Here is a 23,361-nt window from a genome sequence, read left to right on the forward strand (position 1 = left end):
TTCCATCCGGCAGCAGCAGTTTCCGGTATGCCTTGCGATATGATTTGCCCCATCTTACACACCGCGCGGAATGAGCGCATCAGAGACTCACCGCTGTAATCGCGTAATTGCACTTTCAATTACACCATCACACAGTCTCTAAGTGTTGGCATAAAATTTTCCCTAGAACTTTCGTTGGTGGCACGCCACACAAGAATCTAACGCAAGTGTAAAACATTACACACATGCAAACGTACATATGTGTGTGTATATATATATATATATATACAGAGGTCGGCATATCGGCCATATTGCGTGACTGCAAGCATTTCGAGTTGATTAAGTTGACCCGTAGAACACGTCACTTCGTAACTGTTTGAATGTAAAACGCAGTACAACCGACGGTATTCAATCGCTTGACTGAACGACGAAAAAAAAAAAAAAAAACGAGAAAAATGATCTGACCTGGGACGAATCCTTAAACTGCGCGCGAAGCGTTTTTAGCGACTTTCTTTTTCTTCGAAAGCTCGATCCGTATGAGAATCAATTATACACGATTTTGAAAGGGGCGATTCTTACTTTTTTTTATCAAAATGATTTCTTGTCAAAAAATTTTATCCGCAGGAAGTGCTGAGCGTTAAATTCTTTATTCGGTAACGTAATTGTTGGTGTAGGATCCCTTGTCGAGGGTGAAGAAGAGAAAAAAACAGGAAAAGAAAAAATGTCGTCAAGCATAGCGAGTTAAATGGCATAAGCGACGCTTTAGCCCGTCACGGTTGCTTCCTGAACATAACTGGAGTACTGTCGGCACGAAGAAATGAAAACGTTCCTTTGTTGTATAACCGTCAAGTGCAGCAAGCGGGTGTTTTAAATTTACTCGATGGCCGAAAAGCACAGTGAAAGCACCCCCGCGTATACCAAGGGCGGCAATTCCACCGACAGTCAAAAAATCCTTCAACTTCAAAGACAAAAACGCCCAGAAAAGTCTCAAGTGAGTACCGAGAGAATGAATTATGAAGGTAATTACGGAGGGTCACTGATGAAATTCAACAAAAATTTTCAGTGAGAAAATTACAGCATTTTTGTATCGCATCGTGCCGAACGGATACAGACGTGAAAAATTGAACAGTGAGATAAAAAAAACTCCCGTATTCAAATTCCTGCGATGAATCGACGATCCGGACTTTTCAAGTTTGGAAAATTTTCCTAAATCGTTATAAAATAAATTACTCTCGGAAAAAAACTCCAAAACTCGCATTTCCGATATTTTCTGAGGTACGGTGAAAAAATACATCTGGTTCAAAATTACCGCGAGGTTCTCGGCAGGTAGTCGGTCTTCATAGTGAAATACCGCAGTTAATCCTCAAGACGAGTGACCGATCACGTGTGTGTAAGAACCCACAGCCCGACTACCAACAAACCTAAAGGAAAAATCCGTTCCGTCGGTGTAAAGAGTGACAAAATTCAATACCTACAAAATATATTGTATGTACCTATTTACTCACTCTCGTTGCGGAAATACCAAAGTTGACCGGATTGGTGAAAATTTTATACTCGTAAAACAGACCGTGACAAACTAACCGTATAAAGTTTTTCCATGGGAGTGTTGCAAGTAGCTTTTCAAAGTGTAACAAGCATTTCCTGTAACTAACGCTCTTCGGAATTTTAGAAAAAAAAATACTGGTTACTGTTTCGAAATGAATGTACGTTGGATTCAACTGACACAAGTACAAAAACGAAAAAAGAGAAAAGACAAAGAATTTGACGTAGAAGAAAAAAAAGGAGAGAGTGGGGGGAGGGGGGGGGGGGGGGGGGTGAAAAAGGCGCGTAATAAAACGAAAAACACATTGCATTTATCATCCTTGGCATCTTTACTCAACGGCACGCGCCCCGTTTCTGCAGTATGGTTGAGCCGTCTGCTACGACGAAAGCGAGACAGTGATACAATCGTATATTTCAAGTGTCCGCTGGGTGAAGGTATAACGAAGGTAATCTTTCAAGGGAATATGTGGACTCCGAGGGTCGTATGCCGCGTAGAAAATACCCAAAAACGACGACTAATGCTACCTTTTAGTGGATTTATGGCATTTATGACTGCAAATGTTTGGTCAAGATAAGAACGTGTATTTCTGGAGGGTTGTTTTACGAAGAGAGAGAGAGAGAGAGAGAGAGAGAGAGTCGAGATGGTCTTCAGGACGTATACGTATAATCCAGAGCGTTACGAGTATACAAGGAATTCGTCTATCGTCAAGTTCTTATCTGACCGCCATGGGCTACCTACTACTTAAAAAACTCTCCCGTCGCAGCAATATGACGTAGATAATACCGGCTATCTTAACGCGTTCGTCTCAGTTAAGGATACCGTGAGAAATGTATATCAGTTATTATAGCATCCGTGTCAAAGTGGACGACGAAAGGAGGAAACGCTAACCAATAAGTTGGCAAGCTACTTTGTAGAGTTGAGATGAACGTATGCCGAGCTACCGCAAGTGCACAGAGTATTACAAGAAATGACGATTAACCCTAACTGGTAACTCTGGGTGAATTTCACCCGAAACGTTTTTTAAACTCCTCGCAGAGTCCCTCAGTCGTGGTAATTTAGGTACGGAAAATTGTGCGATCCTTGAACAATACCTAGACATTTTTTTATATATTTTAAGAACTCATTGCTAATAAAGCTAAATATCACTTTTTTGGAACTGGAATGAATTTCACCCGGTATGACCGTTACGCGATTCTACCAAGGCGTTACCAATTAGGGTTAACCAAAGTTTACACGGTGTACATAAAGTTGTTTCGATCCATAATAAATCTATTCAGTTCACGAGGTGTGTGTAACCAACCACCTGAGGTAATTAAACTACGAATACCAAAGTCTAATAAAGGGTGGAGCATTCGTTGGATATGCCAACAAGTGTGAAAACACAGTGTAGAGAAGAGAGCAGCGACGGCACATCGATTAAGGCAATTAAATTAGCCAAGCCAATTAACGGTAATTACCCGTAATTAATTAGAGGCGCAAGGATATATGGGTAACAGCAGTTGGTGCTGGTGCGGGAGAAGTCTGGTCGGGTGGTTTGTGGGTCGTCGTCGTCGAGGGCGATGCAGAGAGATGAATAACGCACAAGCTTGGAGCAGAACCTACCGCAGGCGCGTACCTTACATTTTCTTTGCTCTCATTGTACCAACCCAGCAGAGTGTTCACGGAGTGCGTTGCAACGAAGCTCCGCGTCTTACGTTGAGCCTCGAAGATGTCAAGTGTCGGATAGATACACTCTCCACTTTATCCTCCTTCGATTCATCCGAACACGATACCCGGCGTCGAGATAAGGATGCGGAGATTGAACGCCCGCGGAATGGCAGGGATGATACGAGGAACCGTCAGGACTGGGATAGTGAAATGCGTTTCTTCCATCCGTGCAGCCAGAAAGCACGCGTTTCGACTGGATTTCTCGCACCGTTGAGCTCGAAACTCAAACTTCAAACTTCAAACTTAAGCTTCAACTCCAACAACTCGAGACTCCATTCTGCACTACTTATGTGCCCCGCGTGCATTGTGTTCTACAGTCACGATTCCATTCAGGTGCAACAGAGGTCTATCAACCGTAACGCAAAACACGCGCTGTGTGTGTACGGATACAATATACTCGCGCTCCTCACCGTCCAACCTCACACTGCCTCTGCAATACTCCTCGACCACCTCATCCTTGGGTATAACATGTATCCACGTAGGTACCAACGATGCTATTATTCCTTTACACGTAGTCATTTCATCCTGGTCACAAAAGAGTAGACTTGTACGTCACGTGGGTTACAAATGCATTGTGTTCACATCTGTACATAACATCAGGAACTTCTTCAATGTATGTACCGTACATTGTTGTGCACTCGTGCAACTTTCATTGGAGGGTATCAAATTTTTATTCACAAACACGAAGCGGCAACGCTGCCCGTCGAAACTGGACGACAATAAAACGGGATTTGTACGATTTCGAGAAAATCTTTATGCAAGTGCGAATCGCGAGCCACTGCCACAACAGCGGTGAATAAAATGAATGTCATTCCACGATACTGAAAAGCCCCTTGCGCATAACAGGTCCACTTTGAAACCCATGTTCACTTTTCGGATTCACAAAAGTATAAGATACCTTTTTCTATTCAATCCTCTGAAGAACGAAGAAGCGGAGTAAATAAGACGATTTTGAATTGAATCCAAGAAATGACGTTGTGAAATGTGTTCCACCCTGTCAAAGAACACAAGATTACAATGTGATTAGTATTCTCTCTTTTCGTGCAAATATTCGTACCCTCAAAGTCCTTTCGACGAATGAATGAGACTGATTTCAAGACTGTTCAACGTTGTAACGGAATAGAAACTACACCGTGACAGGCATCGACCGTAGTATACAAGGGGAACGGGGGAAATTTGTACACCCCTGGGTTGTCCATGAGCATGGAATGCGGGGGAGTAGGGCACGGATGGTGCACAGCTGCCGCCCTGCCAGTGCGAGAGTGTTTGAAATACAGTGTATAGTATGGGTGTTACGGGTGTGTAGGTGCTTACCTACACCATGGACCGGTCCTCCTTACTACGGGGCGTAAAGTTGCGTAGTATAACGCCGTGTCTCGTTCCCGCAACTCCCAAGACCTGACGTTGCGCACAAACTGTTGGTAACAGTCCTCCTCCCATCCCCGATGAAACGAGGGTACGCTTGTTACGCGTACTGGCATAGACATTAAATCGTCGAATCTAGATTAGGCGAGTGTTGATACGACGTTGAAGGCAGAACAGGACGACATTCCGTGTCGCAGAATTGCGAAGCAACGTACGCTTGGATACTGACCGAAACGTACCCTTGTTACAATTTTTCTAAATCATTTCGTCTCGAACTGTCTAAATTAAGACTATTCTTTACCTAGAGTTGAGAAAGTAAGATACGACTTTTTCAATACGAATAATCAAATTCGATGTCGTCGAAGTTGTTCTCATGTCAGTCCGACTATCGATGAGGTTACGACTTTCGGACTAAATGCACTGTTGTGTACGACATTCTGGACTGATAGAACGGATCAAATCCTGACACCCGACACGAATGACGTCTCGCGGCATATACGTGTCGTCGTTTCACGCTAAGTGGAACAGTACTGCCTAGTTTTTTTTTTTTTTCTGCTTCCTTAGCTACAAGTACCATTATAGACTGGTTGAACCAAGGTCGGGTCAGACAAGACTTTTGGGATCCTGACCTAACGCTGTGAGACGTGATTCACAACGGTAGGAGTGCAGTCTTTCAAGTCGCGCCTACGCATCTAACCGAACTCGAGTGCATGAGCGGCGGAGTAACGAATAGGGGCGGAAAGGGGAGGGGGGCTTAATTTTCAAAAATAGAACGCGTACGCACGCACCGTGCAATCTGGAAAACTCTCAGCTTTATTTTCCTCTACCTTGACGCACATGCGGTGCGTGTATATATATATATATATATGAACCGTTTGATTTATTCGTAAGAAATAAATAAACATACGTTCACGTCGAACTTGCGAGAGAATTGGCTGTACATATAATTATGTATACACGTATATATACGTTGTGCATACACTTTTTAGTTTGAGTTAGGTTAAGGTTGTCCCATTTTAACAAGTCCTGCAGTTCAGGTTTAGGCGTCTATCGTCTCATCATCATCATCATCATCATTCGACATATTCTTTCACCACGTATAACGAAATACATGAATTTGGCGGTAAATGTAGCGGGGAAATTTTCAAAAATTCATGACAGACGTATCGATTATCGGCAACGTCCTGCAATATAACGCAACAACTCGAATTGCACTTATCTTTTCACCGAGTTATATTAAAGCCTCCCCGGTGTATACCTATAATACGTACACGTATACACAATACAACCGCGATATCTTGGTTTGACCCCCAAAGTTCACCAGACGGTGTAATCTCTCCGCCATCACGTGACACGCTTGTTTTGCCCCTGACTAAACAAAAGTCAATCTCTTTGCCCGGCCGCGGGTGAATATAGGCGAGAGGAACTTATACAGCGCGGGAGAAGCTGAAGAAGTAAAAGCAGAAGCTCAAGCAGAAGCAGAAGCTCCAGTCGAGGGGAGAAAAATAATCAAAATGGCTGTTCATCCACGTTCCCTGTGTCGAATATGTTTACAGAATCGTCCGACAGAACGCGAGACCCGAATAGTTGGTGTGTTTGAAGTTAAAACGGAGTATAAGTACGTATTGTAAACAACGAGGGTTAATTTTACTCGGAGAGGTTTTTTTTTTTTATACATAATCTTTGTACATCACGCGTGATTTGATTTAATTTGTGTGATGAGAAAAAATTTTACTCCCCCCTCCCCGCCCCCTTCTTTTTTTTTGTCGTTGTTCAAACGCAATTTGTTGACATTTTATTCATTGATCGACAAAGTCAACAGAGATTCGCAATTGTTGTACCACGATAAAAGTGTCTTCGTCGTAGTGTTTGTTGAAGGATGAAAAAAAATTCAAGGTTTCGTTGTCTCGTCCGTTTTAGAAAATTATCAAAACGTCAAAACACAACTATAAAAGGTTGTTATATCATCCAATAAAAAAACAAAAAATACTCTCGAATGTTTCAGCTTTGTATCAAGTTTTATTTATCAACGGTCGGTTCGAATTCGTATATTTATGTAACGTGGTATCCGAAGGCTTTAAAATCGTTAAACACGAATCTGAATTGCTAGTTCGAAATTCGAATTGGATTTTAATCATTTTTTTTTTGTTTTTTTCTAAATAAACTTGAAACCTACAGTAAGAGAATGAGAAGTTCGAGAGCTGGCGCATGGTCAGTTTAAAGCCTCTTGTTTTACAGCTGTAGTCGTTCGTTACGCAGGTAAAAAGCTGGAATTCAGACCAGACGACTTTATCCATTGTGCAATAGTATCTACAGATGCATGAAATAATATTCAAACGCAGAGACGTGAAACGTATGCAATTTACAAAATTCCTTACCTACATCGCAAAACCCGACAGTGAATATTAAAAATAAGAAAGAAATTGACCTTTTCCGTTTTCTCAGCTCGTAAAAAGTATACAAGATACATTAAAATAATAGATATCGATTCTTACGATGCAATACATTTTTCGATAAATTTTTTTTTTTCTATTTCATTTTTCCCGTGCGATTAGCATAGGTATAATATTAAATGACGTAATGGATAATTTGCAAAACTCACGCGCGAAATGCGCCATCAGTTCAGCAGCCGCAGACAGCAGACAGATGTTATAAATTCAAGAGAATATCACATTATATTTACAATTTACTTAATTAAGAAAAATATACACGGCTGTACATGCGCGCATTTTTCGACCATCGCTTCGCGACGAAGCCGTGTGTAATAAAATAAGAACAAGAAGACAAATCTATCGTACATATTGTAGGAGTAATTACACACCTGCTACGCAAATATGAAAATATAAATATGCGTAATCCCCGCTGTAGCGATAATAAAATCTATATATATATACATGTGTGTGTGTGTGTGTATCTATCATACACATATTAATATACAAAAAAAATTCTTTCCTTCCAAGCAGATTAAAAATTTTCATTTAGGTTTAAAAATACGCTTAAAATTTGAACTCTCAATTTTAACATTAAGCGGTTGCGAAACGCACTTTCTATTTTCCGTGAGAATGACACAGGAAAAATGGTTGTCGCTCCTTCTGATTTTTGTAACTAGCTAACGACGCGTCGTACAGAAAATTACCAGACATATTTTTGTCGAGAATTGAACGCTCGTCAATAAAGATCTCTCATCAGTTTATGACAAATCTACTCTTTCCAGAGTCATTCAAGTTCCTTGTTGAGTAACTTTTGACCTCAAGTAACTTTTGAACGAGTAAATTTATCAGAAAATAATAAGAGACCCTTTTTGAAGAGCGCTGAATTCTATATAAAAATGTATCTGTCAATTTTCTCTACGACGACGTATCGTTAGCTAGTTATAAAAATGAAAAGGAGCAAAAACCATTTTTCCCGTATTATTCTCATATAGAAAAATAGAAAGTGCGATTCGCAACCTGTTAATCTTAATAATACGAACTGAAATTTTAACAATCGTATTTTTATACCTAAATCGAAATTTTTAACCTGTTTGGAAGAATAAAAAAAAAATTCTCTTGAAACACTCCGACATATATACGTATGTATATCAGGCGTGGCGACCTTCAGTTTCGAAAGAATGCGGTGCAATGAAACGGATTGAAATAGAATGCAATGTAATATAATGTCTCTCCTATAACTACGACAGACATGAATCAGACCATGAACACTTGAGGCGTGTACATAAATAATTGACTAAGCGCTATGAACGCGAGCGAAAGCGAATTAGTAAATCCGGGGTCAACTTTTCGTTCAGTTTCGTTGAAGAACCGAACGCAAGCACGATACAACAAGCAAGTTACGTAATTAATGAGTAAAAAAAAAAAAAAGATCAAACATCTACTCCCGAAATTCTGACAAGCAGATAATAAGCCCCTAAAAAAAAAGGTGACAAATTAATCTCAATTGGAGCAAAGAATCTCTCGAATCCTTATCTTTCAATATGTGTAAAAAGGAAAATGAAGATGAGATAAATTTTTTTTTTTTTTTATTTCACATCTTAGTTTTATTATATAGTTCCCGGTAAAACGCGCGGCTTATATTATACGATACAAACGGCGTATTGTAGATACTGAAATAATGATTATCGCGCTTCATTTTCGCGTTCGACGATAAGCGAGTTGCAAAGGTGTCACGTTTCTGGTTACGCGAATAAAAAAGAAATAAAAAGTAAACGCTATCGGCAACGTGCTGCTGCGTGTGTACATGACGCATGCATGCAACGCGGTACGGATTCCGGGAGTAAAGTATCATTCACAATCGGCTCCTTTTTTTTTTTTAATACATATAATACAAGCCGCAATTGATATGAGATAACGATACAAAGGAAACTCGTTACACGCGCATATATTCCATTAATACAAAAAGAATACCGCGGTTTTTATTCCGTGAAATCGTCGTCGAAGCGCCGATTACACGGTACAATTTTTCCAACAACTTAAATAAATAAACAGTTGGTGAAATTGTCTACATCTTTGTGACGAAAAATTTTTAAACGGTCTATTGTAAAATTTAACAATTTAGAATACTTCCGAGTGGATGATCAAATTTTTTGAGCTATCGATAAGTCGAAGACTGCACACGATCGGTGACTGAAATTTTCGAACAAGACAATACGAGCGAAATATTATAAAACTGTATTAAAAATGGATTAAGAAAGAAGCTTTTTTTTTCTAAGAGTGTGAAAACGAACCGAAATTGACTTAAATTTTCGTCACGTTACGTTTACAGACATTTAAGAGCTCTCCGTATCTCCCCCAGTTTCCTCCTCCGAGTCCCCCTTACACGTTGCGTAAATCTCCGAGTGTGCTCAGAACTCATTCCTGCACCCTCAGAGAGTACATACCTGTGTAACAGAAGAAGGTACTCGACGCGTGAGAATTCTCAAGTTTAAAAATACGACATCGATATTTAAAAAGTTAAAAATAGTAAACCACACGCGTAAAATATCGACAAGCAAAAGAATTTCAAACTGTATATTTCGAATACATTTCATTGTAAGTTCGACGAATTCGTAACTCGGGGTGATATCAATGACGTTAAATTGTTTATTAAGTTTGCATTATATACTGTATAAAAAAAAAAAAAAATTACTACATCTATGTATAAAGAAGGTGGATTTAAATCGGAATTCAAAATCGGCCGAAAGCTTTTCAAATTGGCGCAGAAAATCTAAAAAAAAAAAAAAATGCTTCAATTTTCGCCGAGTGACGCGGCTTCTGTTACACTACCTCGAAGTTGAGGCACGGTTCCGACGATGATCAATGGTTCAAATTCTCAAAGCGTGAAGCTTGTTTACCGTGGCCTAGTGGATGGAGATCAATTTGCAAGCTCGCAAGCCAGCCACCCTTGAAGCTAACACGGAAGGTCCACATTGCTGACAGACAGCGAAAGGGGGTTGCCGGGGGAGGAAGTTACCGACTCCGCACCCGGAAGTCAACCACCACCAAAGGTGTTATTTTCTACCTCGTTCGATATAATAGCATCCTGATTAGAAACGATGGGGAGAATCGAAGCTTGCCCACATTCGACTATATATATATATAAAATAATCATTGCGTGCGTGTTTCGGAAAACGAAAGAGAAAAAAAAAAAATGCTAGACGTCAGCCGGCACGTTATATTATACGAATTATAACCTCATCTAAAAATAAAACTGAAACGCGTTTTGATCAGTGCATGTATGAAATTTGTTGAAATTTTACATCGATATTTTTCTATATGACGGGTTACTTCCAATAAGTGGTAATTACTCATAAATTCAGCTGATAAAACGAATTTTGACAATGTTAAGGCAATAAAAAAAAAAAAAAAAGAAAGATGACACTTCCCTTAATCTATAATCTTACATATACACATATCAGTTATCGGACGATTATTCTGAGAGCGAAGTTATATCGTCAAACTTGTTTCTCCCTTATTCGAGTATCTTACTCTTACACCTGTACTAGAAGTAACTTTTTGTCATACTTTTACTGAATAATCATCAGTAAGCTGAAAGAATAAAGAAATCCACCAGAGAAATTTGCTGTCACAATAAGAATAATCGTTCGATAAATGTTTTAGTAGAGTTTTCCAAAATTCATTTTGAAATTCAGATGGAAAAATCTTGAACAGATTGGCAACAATTTTGTTCAAGTAAAATTCCCTGATTTTCCCTCTGGTATTAACGTAATGTTGGTAAGTTTTCACGATCAAAAGTTCGAAAAATTGTGCACCTTCGACGTATAAATTTGAATCTAAAAACATATAGCGTTGCTTCGTTTCACACGAATTATCAGAAATTGAATAATACTATTTCCGAGAGTCAGCTCATTGTTAACTAAATTGACGAAGCTTCGCTGGAAGTATGGAAAACAAATTGCTAAAAAAAAAAATGTGTACGTTATTCCCCGTGTTCCATCACATGTGATCGCATGACTTTTCCCGGCAATCGAAATTTCCCAACAGCAATTCTCCGTTTTGCCGATCTGTCGTCACCCTGACGAAGGTCATTACCCCGTATTATTCGGGTTACCTTCCTCTCTGCATACGTTGCATCGTACAACCTGCATTTATAAGCAGGTGTATGCGAAATAGCATCTCGGTTATATTCGAAAGGGAAGCAGCAACAAGAGGCAGACACCCGTAAGAACATGGCGTTTCGTTCCAGAACGTTTGATCGAAAATCTAAATCTAGGTATAACAAGTTTATAACTTGATGATACTGTATGACAAAAACATCCGAGATGATCGGCTCGCTTTTTCATACGTAAGTTGACGAAATATGAAGAGCGAATAATCAGGTAAATAAGTTTTGCATCGCATTAATATAATCGACAACCGAAATTAATTCGAGCTTTTTCTTATCCCAACGAAGTGAATTATTGTTATATTATACATATCCTGACTGCAGGTTTGTATGTAAAATATGTACCGCGCAATAAGGTAAACCGCACGAATGTGAATAAAAATAAGTGTTATTGTCAGACGAAGCTGTCTCAAAACCGCGAATTTTGTACGCATGCAAATCAGATGAATTGCTAATTTTAAATTTTACAAATATATTCTATATGATTCATTTCAAGTGCGTAAATAATGTGACGATAATCGAATTGTCGAAACGAAAATCGTATTTCATTTCCAGTTCTGTGAATTACTGGCTTCGTGAAATTTCACCAACTTTGATCTTTCTTTGTTCTGGATTTTCGATATTTTTACGTTCGGAATCCTGGTCATTATGATTTTCGGTTTTGCTGATTTTTTCCAACCGATCGTTGAGTAAACTACGCCGTGTGAGTATATTTTAATTTGCGGAATTTCACTTCACCGAAACTTTATATATTTTTCGAAATTCAGTTCTATCGGAACTTTACTTTTCGGAACTTTTCTCAATCGTAACACGAACTTTCCAAATCTTGCGAATTCCGGAACATTGATAGCCGTCGGGTTTCCGACCATTCGAAAATTTGTTGTTTCGTCAAAGTTTGATTTCTCTACTTAAAGTTTCGCCACCAGATAATTCGGAATTGGGCTCTTTCGATACTCTTTAAATTCGAAACTTCAAGCCCGCTCCAACGGATCATACCGAATCTGATAGAAATTTTTAGTTCCGGTTACCGCTCGGTCCTTAACTATTTTCATTTTTTACCACAACCGAAATATATAGTTCTAGGTACAAAATGAAAATTAGTTTTGTAACTGTTACCACAAAGTCTAGTATCCGTTACTATTCTTTCTCATTACGATCACTCTTACTATATTATCTTGTAACTGTCGCGAAAATTTAATGCTTGTGCAGCAATAAATTTACGTTAAAGCCTTATTTAACTAAAAAGTAGAGTAAACCTCAGAAACTGATTTTGCGTTGCAATTATCAAAAAAGGATCGACAATGGCGCAAAATGGTTACGCGTACCTCGTTTTTCGCAATACCAACAATATTCAAACATTTTTTTTTAACGATACCTGCATTGCTGAATTTTTCTAAGCTACCGTAACAAATGAAATTTTTCTCAGTCTATCACTCGCGATAATTTACTTCGGTCTTATACTGCAGAATTACGATAGCGAGCTGCTCTGAAAGAGACGAACGCTCACCGCCGAAGAAGAAGAAGACGAAGAAGAAGACGAAGAAGAAGCAGAAGAAGCAGAAGAAGCATCAGCATCAGCATGAGTCCCCTGAAGGAGGAGAAGAACCAGTTCTCTTCTGGCGTTAAATGTGGCGGCAGACGAGTGACTCTCACTCATTACCATACACACCGAGATGCCCGCAAGCCGCACTGACAATCCTACCACTTGGTAGTTGGCTGGATGAACGGTGGATGCTTACACGAGTAACGTAACGCGTCCATGGACGACTCAGGGATGCGTCGGTGATGCTTAAAGGTCGAGAGGTGCGGGGTGAATTCAGTTGAGAACTACTGAGCAACGAACGACCTGACCGAGATCCTTTCCTTTCCTTTCCTATAGTTGGTTGTTTTTTTTTTCCCCCTTCTTTTTTCCCCCACCTTAACCTTTTTTTCCTCCGCTTCTCCTGTTCGTCGACGAATACTGGAATGAGCAAGGTATTAAAGATACTGCATTATAACCGCGTGCTCGTCGAACGGCATGGAACAGCAACGAAGAATTTCCATTCGTATTATTATCACTGTAGCTAGAAAAATTGAACCGGAGTTCCTGCCGATCCTTGGATGTATTCTTAAAATTAAATTTCTCTTTGGTTTTCTAAGAGTTTACGTCCGCGTGACGTGAACGGGATAAATCAAGATCTAATCTCGTAAGCCCGTTCGGCTCGAGAGTTTACTTTACATTATTCTGTAACACGTATCTAATCCACCGGTACAAGGCAATATTTTATCGCACGGAAAATGCAGCAGCAAACTGAATTATTCAATCGCGATGTATTCTCGGTTTGTCTTTCCGTTTGCGTGTATTTTTTTTTTTTTTTTTTTTGTCGATTCTTTCACCTTACTCAATGAAACGTTCTATTTTCATAATCGAATTGAATGATACGCGTTGTTTTAAAATCTTTAACTCCGATAAATTTTTTTTCCTCTTTTCTTTTTCTTCGAAACATATAATGCGTAGACCACATAATTTGACCTATTCGTTATAACTACAAGCTTACAATTTTTGTTATAATAATCTTGTGAGAAATAAAACAAGAATTGAAGACTTTGATCGCGATAGACGTTCCATATTTTTTTTGATTAAGTATCCGTTCCGCTGCAGACGTATAAATTGACTTTTTAGTAAATGGACTGCAACAGCAGCAGCAGCAGCAGCACGAGTCGAGAAACGTTGAGAATGAAGCAGCTAGTCAGATCGCTGACTACGGTAGCGAAGGTTTGAGGGGGAGGTGGAGGGGGGGTGAAAAAAATGTACAGAGCCGAGAGGAATTTCTGTGAGAGAAAAAGTGTTCCACTGTTATATACACATCGACCAACTGTGATGTAACAGCAGCTGCCCTACAAGTACCTTATACTTCCAAGAATGTTTTATTATACACCGTGTTTTAAGTCAAGTTCGATGGATTTTTAGATCATCAAAAATCTGGATCGTTGTATACATAAGGTTTCGGGTCCTGCGCATAGCACCGATACGCAATTTGATCGGTGTAAAATTACATGATTAACGACGAAAGGAAAGGTGTGTAAAAGTTCTTGGAAAAAAAAAAAAAAACCGCAGAGTATATTGTTACCTATGCTAAATTCTACGGATTTATAATTCATGATAAATAATATAATAATTACGAACAAGGATAAAATTGAAAACTGAGGACGTTGTGAATAAAATGTTGAAAAATTAACCTTTCACCTGATTGGGATGGAAAAAAAAAAGAGAGAAAAGGAGAAAAACTAGTAATGATAATAATCAGTAAATCAAATAAATTGGTTATTTGCCTTTCATGGTTTCTTCTTTTTCCGCAACAACTGTCTTCATCGGAATTCGCGTCCATTAAATGACTCTAACAATACATCAAGACTCTTCGTTTAGGAAAAAGACAAAAATAAATAAACAAAAACACTGTATAGATGAGAATACCAAGAAGTATATACTTATATATAACTATAACAAGAATGATTACCTGAATAAAATACCTTACACGAAGAAGTAACCTAAAAACCGAATCAAAAAGCCATCAGCTAATTTCATACGATAGCTGCATGCGAGCGTCGCATAAGTCACGTGCTTCGCCGCGCACCTAGGCCATGGTGATACACACACATATATATATATACACATATACACGCGTATATATACCTATATTTTTCTTCATTCTTCGCATTTTTTTTTTTTTTTTCACGTACGACTTACTCCACATACCGTTATAAGTCAAAGAATTTCTCCTCGCCTGCCTTCACACAACTCTGCTAGCAAACAGAAAACGTTCTCTCTCTCTCTCTCTCATTCTCTCTCTTTCTCTCTCTCTCCCTCTTATTACGTACTCCTTTATTATGCCTATGGGCGCGTGCCTTACACGTACAACATGGTGAATTACAGGAACAAATCACGGTGGTGTAGCGGAAACGCGACCGATTTTTGAAGGACGCGACAAGTGTTGATTGTATAATTAGTTGGACGCAAAGTCGTCGCGAGATTGCCAAAAAGTTGGGGCACAACGTGCGGGTGATGGTGATTGTTGCGAAAATATTTCACGACTCGTATTTCGAAAATTTGTCGGCTGAGAGCAGAGACATCTCAGAATTTGGTACAACAAAATCACATCTCGGATTATGATTAAAAAACTTCGTATATCCTCAAAGATCACTTTCGAAATACAATATGGTTCAAGAAAATTCTGAGTCGAGGTTTTATTTAACCAAATTCTGAGATAGGATGTTTCGACCCTCAACCGACGAATTGTCTTACAAAATATGTTGAGACGATCCTAAGGTGCAATTAAACGTGTAATTGCTCTCTCTCTCTCTCTCTCTCTCTCTCTATCTCTCTCGGAAAGGGTTGCGACACACAAACCTGCAGGTTTGAAGATCTCGTAGCTGAGCTTATAGTCCTGAATGCAAGTAGCGCGTAAACTTCTAACACGGTTTACCTGCGAGAACTGCACCAACTGAACTTTTTAGTTCAGGATTGAGAGCATGCTATGTTAGTTTCACATCTTGCAGTGAGTAAATTTCCTCAAAGAGGTTTTAGCTAAGAGGTTTATTGAAGAAGTGAAGAGAAGGGAGAAAAAAACTGGAAGAAACAAATCCCGGATACACAAAACAACGCGAGAGAAACTTTGAACATTGCTTATGATTTGCTCCATTTTTTAATTGGACATTTTTCATTCGCTTTCCAATGTTTTGCGAATATGCAATTAGGTCATTTACAAAAACTCTCAAGATTTTCATGGATGCGCGTTTACATTTAAATATTCAGAACAATATAGTAATTTCAAATTTCTGGTATAGAAAAGTTCGCAATCGGAATGAAAACAAAAAAAAAAACATGGATAGTGTTGGTAGAGCCGCATATTATAAAACACAAAATCTAAACCGATGTATAACATATAATTTAGGATTAACCAACAGTTCTATGTATTAATTTTATTTCTAGTTTCTCCTTTTTTTTTATGGTTTTCCACAAACTTGACACATTTTTACATTTTCAAGTTGTATTTTTAAAGAGCACCTAATCACGCTCTAACTCAAAGTTATATATTTCGTAACTACGGAACTTGAAAAACCAAAACAAAAAAAAGGTTCCGTAGGAAACTTTCCATAGGAAGTATGACGGTTTGCAATTGTTAAAATTTACATTGTATAATGACGAACAATGGACTGCACTCTCGCGTGTAAAATTACGTAGGAGAGAAATTTTTGCTTAGAAATATTGACGAAATACTATTCGGTAGATACCAGTATACGCGGTTAATTTCCTAATGTACCGAAAAAAAGAAACATCCAATTCACACCCTCATCAATTATTCGAGGCAGGCTACGCTGAGAATATAACTAATCGTAGGTTCGTATAAAAACGAAGTGCAGTTAACTGCAAAGGAAAAGCAAGAAGAGGAGGGAGAAGTAACGAGGAAGAAGGAGAGGAGGGAGAAGTAACGAGAACTATCCGTGGAGTTTGTATAACTCGACAAACGCAATTACGCGGGAGATACGGTGACGAGGTACCGTTCGATCACCACGTTCCTAGTCATATACTGTTCACTGTACATAATCTATATATATAAATTATATATATATATATATATGTATATATATATATATGTATATATAGGCTCGGCACGGCTATCGGTCTATTAGTTTTATTTCCCTTATTTCGATCTAGCTCGTTTTTTGTTCTCGTATTACTCACGGCAGGCTAGCAGGTCGCAATAAGTAAGTCGCAGCACACTGCGGTCAAGTCTAACGTAAGGCAGCGTAATAGATTGCGAAGGAGAACCAGCCCGTGTGTATTATACAAGGTATTCGAATCGAGAAAAGAGTTGGATAAGTGTATAAAAGCTTGGAACTCGAGATAGCCGATCATGAAATTTAAGATTGCTTTCTCGTAACTATGAAACACGAAGAACGTAAAATTGGCCAAATTTTCACGAATTGTATCTAATTTTCTCTCGTTGGATTATAAGCTCTCTCTCTCTCTCGACAGATGAGTTAAAACGAACTGGTTCTTGAAAGAGTTTGATAAAATCGCTCCTTACAAGTAATTGAAATTGTAATATTCAACAATTCAAAAAACAAGACAAATAATATATAACATAACCTTGGATATTGGTGTTAAAAATACAAAACTTCAATTTAATCCATTCAAATTTCTTTACTCGTATACGCGGTTTTAAATCACTTATTACCGAAAAATCCACAAATCGATCAACTACAAAGTTATCCAAATTACCCTAAAATCTTTTCAAATACTTAACAGATTCTACGCCTGATTTTTATGCTTTGCCAAGTCGTCGGTCAAGGTAACGGATAAAATTCAAACGAAATATCGTAACGGATACTTGATTTCGAGTGTGAAAAATCCTTCAATAACATGAAAATTGAGTGTGAAATCCACGAGCTCGGTCGCACGAGACGATCGACGGGCAGGCAGGCGAGAGGAAAGCATCGCTCTGAAATAGGAACCGGAACCAGGCAGTCCGTGCGTGGAATCGTCTATTGGACGACAATTGGACAAGCACTGGATGCGCATACGAATTGAAGGCAGGTAGGAGGCGTCGAATGTGCCCGACGCCCGGCGTCGCGTCGCGCCGCATCCGACACACACGCCGCAATACCGAACCGCAAGGATCGTTGCTCTCTCGTTACGATATGCGCTGCTGCTGTTCTCGGGGTTTTCAGATCTGGTTAATTTCGCGACTGCGAGATAACCGGATCAACCGATCGCGCTAATGTGTGCGAACATCTTCGATCTGCGATACCAACGAAAGTTGAATTATTCGAATTTAAAAACGACAAGTGCGACAAAATGATTGTACAAAATTATTTACCATTGTTCGTTATGTATGATTAATAGACTAACCGAACATGTTACATCTTTAATTTCCTGAGCCCGATAAATTTGACTTCAGTTACTAAATCTTGTCCTGCCTCCCCCCCCTCCCCCCCGTTTGTTTTTTGCTCCAATTTGGTAAATTGAAAATTGGAGGAATTATGCAAAATTTAATTATAGATGTACGTAAATTTACTTCATTCGAATTATGTACTAATTATCCCGTTGGGATCAATTTTCCGAATATTTATTGCATGAATCAACTAAAACCAAATAATCGGTGATCCGTAAATATGAATCATAGAATTGATTCGAATGACTCAACTGTGCATTGAATTTGCATCGTTACTTTTCGCCAACTTTTTCTACAGTTCTCGCAATCTGGTACACGATGATTTAAAGTGAGAAAATTCATACATGCTATTACATAAAACTTATACGTGAATTTGAAGAATCGCTATAAACCGTCGAGTATAAAAATTTGCACAATTTTACAATCGCCTCGGTATCAAGAGAAAGTAAGAAGTAAAGGGGAATCGACGAGAAAAATGTTGAACAAAAACTACGAGAAACGCACCTCCGCGACACACATAAATCGTGCGCAACGACAAAAATTTCCAAGAATTTTACTAGACGAGTAGCAGCAGTAAGTAAATAACAAAGAACGGATGAAAATTAACGACTGAAAATAAAAAGAACCACGTATGAATCGATAGAAAGAACTAGCGACGCGACTGCGAGACGATGAGTGTGTTTATAAATGAGAATTTATAATTTGAATTTGACGATGGGAAAGAAGAGGGGGGGGAGGGGGAGGGTGAGGGGCGAAAAATATCCATCCGTTAAAACTGCGCAATAAATTCAGTGCTACTGCAAAATCGAGACATCTAGATCGGGTTGTTTCATTTGTGGTCGAACCATAACGATTCTCGTCGAGAGAGAGAGAGAGAGAGAGAGAGAGATATTGAGACGTTCGAGACGCAGCTTCGAACCCTGGCAACGTGACGTCGTATAACTGACGCTGAGTTACGAGGACAGGCCAAGGGACCCGAGAAACATAATACGCGGCACAATACCCTGTGTATATATCTAAAGTCTAAACTCCAAACCGCCCAGATGGCAGATGGCTGGATCAACAATGGCGTCCGCCTTTCTTCGTCCCGTTCGCATGGCTAGGACGATCGGAGGATACTCGGGATATTCGTAATCTACTTCTATGTCTCAGTTCCGTAGCTAATACCGCGTGCAGATACCTGCCTTACCCTTAATTCTCGAGACGAGGGATCCCCGAAATTTTCTCACTAACTACGCGTGTACTCAGCTACTACGGAGTATGTCAACATACGATTATAAAAACGCGAGAATATCCCATTGTTCTGTGGTACGGTGAAATCGTTTTTACCTTTTTCTTCCTCTGTCTCTTATTATTACTCCGAAATTAGCGAGAACTCCTCTCGCATCCAAATCAAAAACTCGCGGAAATAATCAGCCTTCGTTAATTACACACCCATCCCTCCATTCTTCGATGAGTGTATTAGACTCGGAATTGTAAAACTCGTGCTCAAGGAAGGAGTGATGAAAAAAACGATTAATACACATTCGGCAACGCCATTGACGAAATTCCCAACAGTTTATATCGCGTTAATATCTTTGCGATATTCGAGATGATTCGATGGCTGATGAACGCCTCGTCCGACAGAGAATTTTTTCTTTCGGTATTCGGTTATCAACGGTAATCGGGGTCGGATTTACCAAATATTCTATAGCGATTCCCAAATCGCGTCGCATTTCGGAATTCGGATGCAGGACGCCACCCCTACAAACTACGCAGGCGGCTCGGGGCTTACACCGATTAATGCACCGCTGGGTGAATCCGAATGCTAAACTCGACTTCAACGTCGATGTTAATTGAATCGCGGGAAATATCATTCAATATATTTTGGGAATTGCGTGAAATACGAGGAAACGAACCACGTGCTGTTGTCTGGTCACAACTGGTATTACGGGGCGAAAAGCCAGCGTCGCCGGCCGCCTGAGAGGCTTACATTTTCCGTTCGTTAATATTTTACAAAGTACGCCACCCGCCGAGGCGTAATCAACCGAGCCATAACCCGGGCTTCTTAGGAATTATATTGAGGCTGTGAAATCCTACCTTTTTCGGCTAAATATCCTGGAAAAGCTGAAACACACGTGAGATGCACTTCGAGCCCACGCGACAACTTCACTTGACTCTGCCGGGAGCTTGACGACAGCTCCTAAGCTTCCACTGAAACACCACTAGCGACATCTTACGGAGCCGAAACGAGGCTCCGAGATGCGCGCGCAAATACGGGGGAGAAACTCACGCTTCGAAATTCCAATCATACTTCTGACGATAAAGTCAACACATGCGTGCCAATTTGTGAATTCATGGTCCGCTAAATTTTATACTTTGCATTGTTTGTCGCGGCATTTATCCCATTTATTATTCATAAACGGTTGGCTTATCGATCGGTATTGTAGCAAACGATTGAGAAACGTAGTTGCACGAGTATGGATTTTTATTTTACGTGCGAAAATATTAGGAATGCTTGAACGGTCTAAGCGAAGATTACGTTTAACTTCGATTATATTTAATTCCTAATTATCTGGCTGGATTAATTTTGATTGATTAAATTGTAAAAATGGCGTGACTCGTTTACGTACGTACGTCGGTTAATTTGCCAGGTTTTCCCTCGATATTTCCATCGTCGGTAAAATGGTGTATATTTGAAGATTCGAATAGGGCCGGAATGGGTTACTTATTTTGATCAATAATTCTAAGACACATTATCAACTAATCACAAGTTTGAGGTACTGAATTTTGAGGTTGTTACAAACAAAATACCGATCGTTACTTTACCGCGGTCACCGGATCCGGATATTAGCGGCGGGAATGAAAATTGTTTATGACTTTTAAATTTGTGAGATATCCGGTTGGAAAGAATGGATTCTGTTTCAAATTCGATTCTTTTTTTATCCGATGTTTGCGAAAATTTGAAAAATAAAAATTTATTTTTTCTACCGACTGCCGCAGCGAAATTTAATTTGGAATTTAAAATCATGGACCACAATGAATTCAGTTCTAGAATACGCACAAGGAATGTAATTAACGAAAGAATAAATCGGAGGCTTTGGAATTGATTGAAACTTGTTAAAATATTCTTTGCCTGTATTTATATACAGAATATTATTTTTCATTTAAGTACTTATTGGGTAATTTAGGCGGACTAATTTCGCAAGCTCTGAATTACATTGATTTCCAGCACGAAATACGGCCTATCAATTAGACCTGACAATTTATAGATTTGTTTTCACTTTGCAAAGTGTAGCTACCTGAGCCCAACGGCTATTTATCTGTATAAAATTTATACTGTTTTTGTTACATACATTTATAAACTTGAACGTGAGGTAAAAACATTTAAATAATCCTAGTATGAAACTTAAAATCTACTCATTAGGTATTCTCCTGAAATAAAGCATCCATAAGTCGTCTTGTTGTTGCTTTCTTTTCTTCCTCTGACATCTTCTTCAGTTCTGAAGCCAGATATTTGCAAAATAGATCTTCAGATGTTTCTTGTTGCTGGTTCGAATTGCGTAAATGATTTGTAACTGTTGTTGCCATTTCTGCTATTGATTCTTGAACGTTCTCGACTCGCTGCTCATTTTGATCAGACGAAGGAAAAATTCGATTGTTTTCTGATGCTAGGAGAGACAATGGATCGGAAGACTCAACTATCGCTGTTGACGTTGATGGCGAAGTCACTGGAGACTGCACTAATAGAGTTGCTGTGTATTGCGTCGCTGGGGATGGAGATAGTGACGGATTGTCAGATGGCGATGGAGTTTCACTTTTATACTTTCGCACATGTTTCAAATTCTTTGCTTTCGTATTAATATTTCTGTACGATCTGTAATAACAGGAACAACGTTCACATTTGTTTTTCTGTATTGTTAATTGTTATAATTTTGGCGCTTGAAACATAAGATTGCAACAGCCTTGCTATAATTTATATGGAAGTTGAGAAAAGAAGTGAATATTATTCTTACATTTGTTATGCTTACTAGTGACTGATTCAGACCGGCCAAGAATTTAAAATCCGATTTTAATCACTCGAATTCTCTCACAAGATTTAATGAATTACCAAGGGAATAAATCATGCCTCACCGTTCACATTAGTTTAGGGTTGAAAATCTCCGATAAAATTTGCTGAAGTTTGCATTCGACTGTACAATATTCTTCCTGACTCTTCACAGATGGAATTTCAGATAATTTGAAAAGTATTGTGAAATTCCATACGAATTTCGGAACAGTTGAATAAAGAGATTTCAAATGAAATGTAGGCTTTAAGGTATCACCTCCTTCCAACGATGTGTTGGGCGAGGAATCCCATCTCTGCATAGTGTGGCCAACACTGTCGGATCGTGAATGTTACTCCATTCCTCATATTTTGTTCGCTCAATCGTTTCTCCTTAGAATATCGCTCTCTGAGTCGTGTCCAACGCTTCAGACATTCACTAGCTGTAAAGATTAGACAGAGTGACGAACCGTGTGACGTTACTGGGGCATGTATAACAAAACAACGTGCCATGATTCTTACAAATCACAGACGCATCGTAGTACAGCGAAGAAATGTATCCCAAACGCTGAAGAGAATTATAAAACGCAGTTAAAGCAAATTACCTGGCTGTTCTAAAATCGCGGCAATTTCCTGCCAGGACTTCTCCCTTAGCGCATAATCCTTTTGATTTTTCGATGTTTTCACGTAGAGGTGAGGGTAATTTTGGACTAAACTTATCAGCAGACTGTCCCCGTTTTTCGAACCGCCTTCGGAGTTATCGCAGTCATCCTCATTTGTAACAACGGTTTCATTTTGTTCCATTTTATAAGAATGATCTCTCATTACTTGACGGAATATCGCGGAAGATTTGACAGTTTGCATACTTATTGCTTAAACTGGAAATGGAGCATTCAAGATACAAACTAAACATAACCTGTTCATAATAAATACCTCGATGCTACCGCCATAGTCCGATACTCTGATAGAGAGGAAAACCGAAGAGAGCCCTCCTGACTTTTTTGGAGGCGTCTTTTGTATACTAGCGCTGTCTGATATAGTTTAGAATTTTTTTAAGCAATTGTCGACGGTAAGATAATTTCATTGAAATTGTATTGTACCGACAGTAGATAACACAAATCACAATTGCCATAAGAAATTCCTATTGGCGTGGATGAAAATTAAGAGTCTACGAATACTGGCAAATGATGTCATTTGTCCAAATTCGA

General features: G+C 39.1%; 2 protein-coding genes across 2 annotated transcripts in view; both read right to left on the reverse strand.

Annotated features, from left to right (window-relative positions):
- Positions 1-20,304, reverse strand: part of LOC124301127 (A-kinase anchor protein 200-like) — a 108,271-nt gene extending 87,967 nt beyond the window's left edge. Inside the window, exon 1 of the mRNA XM_046755850.1 lies at positions 20,209-20,304. The gene's annotated coding sequence lies outside the window, so the exon portion shown is untranslated. The remainder of the gene's footprint in view (positions 1-20,208) is intronic.
- Positions 20,305-21,207: 903 nt separating this feature from the next.
- Positions 21,208-23,080, reverse strand: LOC124301565 (transcription factor Adf-1-like). Its single transcript, XM_046756777.1, has 3 exons — positions 22,759-23,080; positions 22,434-22,596; positions 21,208-21,985 (listed from the first exon to the last, which is right to left on the reverse strand). Exons 1-3 carry the CDS (start codon positions 23,015-23,017, stop codon positions 21,532-21,534), a joined length of 876 nt encoding a protein of 291 aa, XP_046612733.1. The 5' UTR covers positions 23,018-23,080; the 3' UTR covers positions 21,208-21,531.
- Between the last annotated feature and the right edge of the window lie 281 nt (positions 23,081-23,361).

The sequence above is a fragment of the Neodiprion virginianus genome, chromosome 3, assembly GCF_021901495.1.
Source record: "Neodiprion virginianus isolate iyNeoVirg1 chromosome 3, iyNeoVirg1.1, whole genome shotgun sequence".
Lineage (NCBI taxonomy): Eukaryota > Metazoa > Arthropoda > Insecta > Hymenoptera > Diprionidae > Neodiprion > Neodiprion virginianus.

Coding starts and splice junctions, on each gene's coding strand:
- LOC124301565 (XM_046756777.1), bottom strand. CDS start 23,017: ATGCAAACTGTCAAATCTTCCGCGATATTCCGTCAAGTAATGAGAGAT. Junction 22,597..22,758: donor CGCGATTTTAGAACAGCCAG/GTAATTTGCTTT, acceptor TAATCTTTACAG/CTAGTGAATGTCTGAAGCGT. Junction 21,986..22,433: donor CAACACATCGTTGGAAGGAG/GTGATACCTTAA, acceptor CTGTTATTACAG/ATCGTACAGAAATATTAATA.